At 32.4% G+C, this 9,177-nt stretch overlaps 1 protein-coding gene across 2 annotated transcripts in view; it reads left to right on the forward strand.

The window, feature by feature from the left end:
• LOC127104606 (uncharacterized) overlaps positions 1–6,247 on the forward strand; it is a 6,439-nt gene extending 192 nt beyond the window's left edge. The window contains exons 1-7 of one of the 2 annotated variants that reach the window (XM_051041785.1): positions 1–114; positions 270–651; positions 1,295–1,449; positions 3,319–3,414; positions 4,326–4,582; positions 5,303–5,523; positions 5,780–6,247. The exon at positions 1–114 is cut by the window's left edge and continues 192 nt beyond it. In XM_051041785.1, the coding sequence (XP_050897742.1) occupies positions 295–651; positions 1,295–1,449; positions 3,319–3,414; positions 4,326–4,582; positions 5,303–5,523; positions 5,780–6,136 (1,443 nt within the window). In that variant the 5' untranslated portion in view covers positions 1–114; positions 270–294 and the 3' untranslated portion in view covers positions 6,137–6,247. The remainder of the gene's footprint in view (positions 115–269; positions 652–1,294; positions 1,450–3,318; positions 3,415–4,325; positions 4,583–5,302; positions 5,524–5,779) is intronic. The other variant, XM_051041784.1, reaches the window with a different exon arrangement.
• The last annotated feature ends 2,930 nt before the right edge of the window (positions 6,248–9,177 follow it).

Raw genomic sequence — 9,177 nt, forward strand, 5'->3', positions numbered from 1 at the left:
GCTAACATTCTCAATTCATCTTTCTCCATAAATCAGGTTAACTTTCATTCAGATCTTGATCGATCCGAATGAATAATTTACAAACTTAATCAATCTTGATCGAAACCAATTGCAGTTACTACTACTATTTGATCATTTTGTTTCAAAATTGTAGAATTTTCGGCATTTTCAAAGATCATGCAGTTTAAAACCGTGTTTTGTAGGTATTATTGATTGTTGTAACTTGTTGATGAAAATTTTCTTACTTTTGTTGTTGTTGTGATTGCCAGAGGAACTGAATTTCCTTCCGTTTACATGGGAGAGAGGGTGGATATGTCTAATTCGAGCATGAGCTCTAATTCTAAACAAAACAGTGCTATTACTGGGAAAAAATGGTACGAAAAACAGCTTGTTGCATCGCGTCCCAAAGGATTTGCACAAAGATTTTCTGAGCCCCTTGTTTCATTGAGGCATGGTGACTTTAGGACTAGTGTGGGGCGTGCTGCATTTTTTTTAGTTAAAGTTGCTGCTTTAGAGACTGTAAGGAGGTTCTCCAAGAGTAGATGCCCGTGTGTGTGGCGAGGCTTGCAGGGTCTTCAAATCCTTGTCTACAGACCATTTCAATGGTGTCGGAGGTGGGCTGCCTTCAGGAGTTTGGTCAAAAGTATGGAGGTTTGTGATTATCAATTCCATAAGGTCTCTGTATATATTTATATCCAATGACATTTAAAAGCAGAAAAATATGTTATCTCGGGAAAAATTATATAGCACTGTTAGCAGAATTTGACTAAATCGACATTGTTCCGCTTATGTTATTTAGTACAGAATATGGTCAAATAGTGGCTGTTGCATCACTGTAACTCTGCAGCATAGCGGGATTTGAGCAAACCGCTATTTTCCGCTATCCACGGTTGACAACATTGCTTCTTGACAATCTTTGTTCCAGAAAGTTTTATGTTTGTTACTTCCATGTGTAGTGCATTTTTATTTAACTTGTCGTAAATTGATTCTTTTTTTTTTCCTCATTTTTGTTTTATATTGAAAAGATTGTTTCCCTTTGTATGGACCAAGGAGACTGTTTTTAAGAGCTATTCTTGCCTACAGTTTTATTTCATCTTTAGCATAAGATATGCAATATGATATTTCCCTAGCCCTATTTTCCTGTTAAGGTTAAGTAGTGGAGAATAGGATTGATTGACAAGCTCTCTCACTTTTCTGTCAAGTTGTTCATTGTATTTTCTCCTTCTAATATCCCAAATATCCCAAACTCAGCTATATTTATGAAGCAGATAGTTAATACTCTCTCTGTTACCAGGAACTATCAACACCATTAATTGTCCTTTCCATTGCAACTGCCTTTACTGATCAACTAGAATGTAGTGATGGAACCTCAGATTATATTACCGACTCTCGTGATTCAGAAATATCTGCAGCAGAACCATCTCCTGAGCAGAATAATTTGAACACTAGGTATGATTTGAGGCTTCTTACTAAGATTTTCTCGTACAATTTACAATTGTTATGATGTGTTTATAAAGACTTTCCTTTTGAGCTTAGAATAGCATTATTTTCTACGTAAGAACTGTAATGCCTATATTAACATTTGCTTATCAAGTTATTATTAAACTCTTGGACCATAATTGCTAGAGGGTTACTTGCCTAATTCAGGATCATTTGACATTAACCTGGCGGGGAATTAATAAATTTGGCATCATAGAAACCTGACATGCAACAACCAAACTGAACCTTGGACCATCCTACATTAAGAAGATTTGTAATGCCGCTTAAGTTTCTGTTTCCGAACAATTTTTTGAGTGAAATAAGAGTTAATGGAAAACTATTATCTTTATGTTTGGAAGGTTTCTTTCAGGTTCTTATGTTTCTAATTAATTTACTTGAATCCCTGTTTCTGAAATTTCCTTGAATGAACATTATAAAAAATTCAGAATCACATAGAACATTTGAGAAATTGAAGAGCATACCATTTAGAGAAAAAGTAAGATAAATCTTTTTTGCATATTTCATAAGCTAAAATTCTGAATACAAGAGAAACTATAGCATGGAATTCATAGTGAAGTAATTTAACTGATTACGGAACCAGTTAGTTTTACTTGAGTTAAGTCCTGAACTGAGCTCTGTAACAAAACTTCGTATTCTGTAACTCAACTCTCCAATTGATCCACGTGTTGACCAAGTACTGAATCTGAAAACTGATATTGTGCAAATACAAAATCTAAGATAATTACTGATTGGACCACACTGAACCAGTTTCCACAAGTCTTCCCTGAATGAAACGCTGTGCATTATTTCAAATTTGGTGCAGTTTGCAGGATTTAGAGTGTAATTTGGAAAATCAAAATGCCGAAATCTCATAATATTTCCTACCTAGAATTCAAACATTAACTAAGAATGAAGTGAAACAACTGTGTAGTCTGATTTATTTGTGGCTTCCATTTTGGGAATTCTGGTTTCATAAAATTAAACACACGTGAACCAAAAACCTTATATTGTGAGAGGTTTGTCTTTTATTTACACATGACATTTGGGGTCTGTTCTTTTTGGGATGTTTTCTGAACTCGTTGATTGAAATATGATTGTGTGTATGTATATGTGCATTCCTCGTGTTTCAATAAAAATACCAATCTAGATAAAAACAAAAAATGCGGCTTTTTATATTTGAAACAATTGTTACTGGAGGCCTCTGATGTGTTTCTCCAAAAGTAATGTAGAACGTTGATGTTTATTGAGCCAATAATGTACAGGACTGACCCCAAATCAACCTTAGTCTTTCGATGTTGGTGCTTGTTTACACTATAAACATCAATCAATCTCAAGTGATGACTTCTGTTGAGATCCCATATCAACTAGAGACATGCCCAATAGTCCTTATAAGGCTTGGACAATCCTGACCTCTTCTTTTAGTGTTAAGGTTGAATCAGATCGTGTCCGAATTCTTCAGAGTTTATGGTCACTCATATTTGTTTATACTCTAGGTGACTAGTCCTAGGCATGAGGGGTGCTCTTGTTTGGCCACCTGAATTTGTCCCAGCTGCAAGTGTCCAATCCTGGGTGTGTTTTAGGATCCGATATCCACCAGAATTATAGCCAAAGTTGTCTGTAAATTGGGAATCCTCATTTTTTGATCTAGTTTTTGGGTTTGAGTTAGGCCTAGCACAAATTCATAAACTTCAATCTTTTGGCTAAAACTCATGAATAAAGTGTTTTTCATGATCTACATGCTTTTCAGGTTAAGTTTGTGATTGTTGTATAGGGCTTGTCAAGAGCTCTCTTTGCAAGCTTCTTTTATTCGTGCTAATACTTTCTTTTCCTTTTTCACAGTCACCTCGAGAGAGCTCCTGAAGTTTTAGAATATGAAAAATGGTTGACTCAACTTGATCAAGAGCTGGAAAATCAAGGAATTAGTTTGCCTGAAAGGTACTGGTAGTTGATTGTTTTGTACATATTTGTGCTATTCCGATAAAATGCCATGGCATGATACTGTCAGAATTCTATTTCAAACAAAGCTACTGGATTCTTACAATTATAATCGTTTTGTAATTTTCATTGGTAATGTAGATTTACTCCTGGCCCCTTGTTTGAAAAGGAAGAAAAGCAGAAAATAATAACTTAATTGCAATTGTATTTAGTTTCCGTTCACAATCGAGTATGTTAAATTATTTTCATTGAGTGAGTATCATTCTATGTAATCTTTTAGGATATTCATCACATTCAACGTAATCACTTTATTCATCTATTCTCAGCTTGAGACAATATCCGTTTGAGAATCTTCGCCGGCTCCTTTGGCGGAGTGTTCTTGGTGCTTTCTAGGGTTCCTTGTTTTCTATTGATGGTGGTTCCGAGCGGCTGAGATCTACCCTTTTTTCCTCTCTAACTGGTGTTATCTTTCATTGCTTCTTCCTCTCTTCTAGCCTGGTTTGGTTGGGTTGTTATTCATCTCTTTCTTGTTGTTTTTGTTTGTTTGCTGTATATCTGAGCACCCTCTTTTTGTGGTGGTGGATTTGGTACTTCTTGTACCCTAGCTCCTCCACTATTTGTACTTTGGGCATTTGTTGCCTTTTAAAAAAACAAATCACACTATTCATCATCAACTCAGGGATTAAGTACTTATATAATGGTAAAGTGGTAGACAATCCAGCTATTAGTAATCATTGAATTTTTTTGCCAATGTTCTATATATTCTCATTCTCAGTTTGTATTGTTGCCTTTCTTGAGGCATTTCAAAATCTTGGCTTGAGGTTCCTTATTAGATAGCAATAGCATATTTACTTGCATATTTCTTGGTTTCTCCTGTTGCAGTGGACCATGATTTAGTGGTGTTTGTGCAGAATCAATGATGATGAGCTCCACAGATTTTACGCAGCTTCTAATAATGACTTTTCATGCTTCCTTACCTCAATCAAGAAGACAATACATTGGCGGAAGTATTACAAAATCCTTTCAGTAGAAGAGCTGGAAATGTGGTCGAATATGGTGTTCTGGCATGGATCTGATTTGTTGCACAGACCTTGTCTCATTGTAAGGCTTGGGATGGCTTGCAGCTCATTGGCATCCCAAGACAGACCTCAATTTGCTCGGGCAATTGGTATGTTTTTCTATTGCACATTCAGTTTTTCTTTTGCTTACCACTGGTTTTCATATTTGCTTTATTTTGAAATACCAATCCCCCTCCCTTTTCACTGCCCCCTTTTATCTACAGAAATTTTTATAAGTATGGATTCTTCACTTATCACTTAATTCATCTATGAAGAACGATCACCTCTAGAATTAGATGTGTCGTGGTGTCCGATACACCTCGGTGTCTGACACTTGTATGACGTCACGCGTATCGGAAAATTCAAACAAATGTCCTAAAAAAGTTGTTTTTTCCTAGCTTCAACACTTTCTCAATTGGTGTCTGACACCCATGTGACAAGTGTCTAAAACAATGCTGATTAATGAGGAGCTAAATGGGTGGGTGGTAGCTTTTCAATCTCTGACTATAACGTTTATTTGTATTTATCTTTATGCTTCCAAATCAACAATTTATAAAATAAAATAAAAGAGGAGCTAAATACATTAAATTTTATTATAACATTTTTAGCTTTTTGGATAGTAGATATATAAATAAATCGCTCAATTAAGATTTTTAAACAATATTAATATTTCATTTAATTGTAACTATTCAATAAATATGCAACAGTGTCGGTGTAAATGTAGGTGTCCTATATTTTTTACATTAGCAGTGTCCGGCTTGTATCACGGGTCTGTGCTTTATAGCTTTTCATGCTTTAGTGTAATGCGTAACCAATGGTTTTTTCTTCAGTGTCCCAGGTAGAATATGGAGTCTTGCACTTAGTTGATAGAGACAACCCTCAAATTACAGTATTGGTGGACTGTGAAGGGTTATCTCCATTGAGAATTCCTATGCAAATACTGAGATCTTGTTCTTACATTCTGCAAGATCATTTTCCTAATCGTCTTGGCTGTTTGTTTGTCATACGACTTCCAGCAATTGCTCGTGTTATCGCTCAGACTTTTATTCAGGTAAGCTCTTTCCATTTAACTAGTATAAAAGCATAGAAAGTAGCAAGGATGAAGCATAGTCTCTGTAAAAAAAACAGAAGTAATTTGTTCGCGAAGCTGTTGATATGGCTATTTTATAAATTGTTTGATTGAATGCAATTTCACTCATCCTTGTGGTGCATCAAACACATAACAGATTTCTTTGCCAGTACAAGTACAACACATTTTTGGTTATTTTGCTTTCTTAAATGTACTAATTTAAGCATTTGAATCATAGGTTATAAAACCAGTTACTAAGAAAAAGTTGAAAATAGAAGGAGAGATGTACAAGAAGGCTCTTTATGACAATCTACCGACCATACCATTGTATCTTGGAGGCGACTGCACATGCGCGACTTGTTCTAAAATGGGCAAGCGGGAAATGGTGCAATCTCATGAAACTGGGACGAGCAGCAGTAGGGTTGTTAGGGAGGATGATGTCAGTGACAACGAGGAATTTCCATCAGTGTGTCTGCATCCATCTATTGAATTAGAATTAGATGACCGTCAAAGCTATGAGAAATTGTTGAGAACTGCTGCAATAAGTGTTCTCGTATTTATGATTGTCATAGCTCTCTGTAAAGGAAACCTCTAGTATGTTTTGTCTTTGTGAATTAGGAGTTGGTAATGTTTCAAATTCTACTGATAAAAGATCTTCAGATTTGGCACAGCTGCAATAAAAAACGCGCGTTTATGGGTTTTATAATTTTATTTCACGTATAAAATCATATTACAGTAGAAAATACTACTATAATCTTGATCCTAAATAACTAGATTAGATGTTACTCCCAATGTTTTAAAAAACCGTTTGACCGTAAGAGACGGTGAAACATTTGAGTTAAAATCTAATTGATACAACCAGTTAAACATATTCTCTAACTGTTTATTAAATAAAATAATAATATGAAATTAAATTTCTATTTATTAAATAAAATAATAATATAAAATTATATTTTATAGATATGTAACACAATTATATGTTTAATTTTAAAAATCTATTACAAATTCAATAAAATAATATCAATAATACATTAAAAAATTAATTAAAAATAATAGAATATAATAACTAAAATTAAATTACTTAAGAATAATTCAAATTAAGAATAATTCAAATTACTTAAAAATCTATCACAATTGTACGCTTAATTTTAACTCTTACTTAAGAATAATTCAAATTAATTAAAAAATTAAATTAATTAAAATAATAGAATATAATAACTAAAATAAAATTTAAATAATTAAAAATATTTAAATTAAATAAGATAGAATTATTGAAATAAACAATACAACACACTTAATTGAAAAATAATAAGCAAATTCGAATTAAAAGAAGCTAAATAAAAAATTCTTTTCTATAATTGAACAATATTATAATAAGCAAATTTGAGTTTAACGAAGACAAACAAGAATTTTTTTTTATTGAAAAATATTTTTAACTTTGATATTGACATATTAAAAGTTTTCAAAAAAATGAGTTGGTTTGTTGCGTTTTCTGAATCAAATGGTTTTACAAAACCGGCTATGATTTCGAACGGTTTTTAATCTGATTTTTTCAATTTATTTCGATTTTGATCCACTAACAATTTTAAAAGGTTAACAAGATCGAATTCAGTTATGATTTCCGATCCAATTGATTGAATAACCTCGTTTAATTTGATTTTTAAAACATTGGTTACTCCCTCTTTATTATAAATAAATTTTAATTTTTTAAATTTATTGAACAATTAATATATATAATTTATAATTAACTTAAATATATTAAATATTTAATAAGTTTAAAAAATTAAATTTTTATTTAGTATTTAGATGGGATTACTGCATTTTTTATAAAATTAAAACTCTATATTTCTTTTAATAATTAGAATAAAATAATTATTATTTAACAATGATAAAATGAAATTATATTAAAATTAAAATTTTAATTAAGGAATTTAACTTTATAGTATACAATTAAATACTGTATAAATAAGTGAATAAATATGTGTCTAAAAACTATTAAAATATATATATTTCTAATGGGAATTTGGAGACGCATAGTAGATATCAACATCTTTGATTTTTTTTTTTAAATTCAAATAACCCTTTTCCGAAAATTATTACTTAATATACCTTAGTTTCTCACGTAATCATCTATTTTTCAAATAAAAAAAAGTTAATTTTATAATTAATCTATTAATCAAATTAACGCTGAAATTTAAAGCACCGATGGATTTAATTGGCGTATACTCCTTCTTTTATAAGGAATCGTCAATTGAATTGACAAAATCTCTTTTTTATTATTTAAAGAGTGCGACAATTATTTGTCATGCATATATTTCTTTTGTAATTATATATTGTAGTATTTTATATTATATTTTAATTGATTTGAGTGTATTTACGACAAAAATTTGTATAAATAGAAGTATCTTGTTGTCAATCATTTCCTCCCATCTCTTTTCAAATTTTTCTTTTCTTTTGGTTAAGTTGTTCTTACATGTGTATTATTGGACATACTGTTTATTTGAGGACTAAGCCTCCCATGAAGATTCTTTTGGGGTTAACTTGAATTTCGAACAATTTGAGACTATCTTGAATCATTGGTTATTCAAAGAGCCTAACGAAGGTGAAAGAAGAATTAGAAGAATAGACAAACTTGTTGCATACATTGTGGATGACAATAATGACGATATCCAGCATTGTTGGTGGCTAGTTAAGAATAACATACATGTTAGGGGTATGATGGAGAACATTGTTGGTGGCTAGTTAAGAATAACATACATGTTAGGGGTATGATGGAGAACGCTCTTCTTGGATCAGATGATTGTTTTGATTATTGCATACTATTAGATATTTTACGGTGTTAAGTGTTCTATTTTATTGTTTGTCTTGTTGTTTTTGTTGCATTGGTGCCGTGTTTTCTTGTAACCAAAAGTTATCTATATTAAATTTGAAGTTTGCAAGAAACTTAACAAAATTAATTTTTAACTAGAACTAGTTTTAAAATTGGGATAATGTTTCCTTGTGTCCGGTAAGACGACATATACCACATTTTTTTCCATTTTGTTACTCGTGTCCATTTTGGTTCGAATATGTGTGGTGTTTGGACTACCTTTTTTCTTCCTTCTCATATTTTCATCGTGGAAAATTACATCCCCTTGATATGTATGCCAATATTCTTGGTTAGTTACCACTAGAAAGCTATTGTTGTAGACATCGAATAAGTTTACGACCTTGTAAATATTTGATAGATGCAAGAATGCGGTACGACTAACACTAGAACATGTCGTAATGATATGGATGCAAGGAAGATTTTTCTACTCCCAGTACACAAAACTGATTTTAAATCGGACACAATTTTTCAGAAAACCAGATTTTCGGACCAGGACGGACCAGGTCGGACGAACAGATGCGGATTGACTAAAATAGCAAACCGGATGGGCCAAAACACTACAATCGACACCTATGACTCAACTAACGATTAAAAACAACAAGAATCCCCGACAACGACGCCAATTTGATTCGCTGTCGCACACGGGTCAAAACGAGTATTTCAGTTTAGCGGAAGCGACAACGCGAGTATCGTATCGCAAGGATTCTTGTATTATTATTAACCTACTGAAATAGATTTAGGGGGGGTTATGGTTTAGGGATCGATTT

This window comes from Lathyrus oleraceus, chromosome 7 (genome assembly GCF_024323335.1).
Source record: "Lathyrus oleraceus cultivar Zhongwan6 chromosome 7, CAAS_Psat_ZW6_1.0, whole genome shotgun sequence".
NCBI classification, from domain to species: Eukaryota; Viridiplantae; Streptophyta; class Magnoliopsida; order Fabales; family Fabaceae; genus Lathyrus; species Lathyrus oleraceus.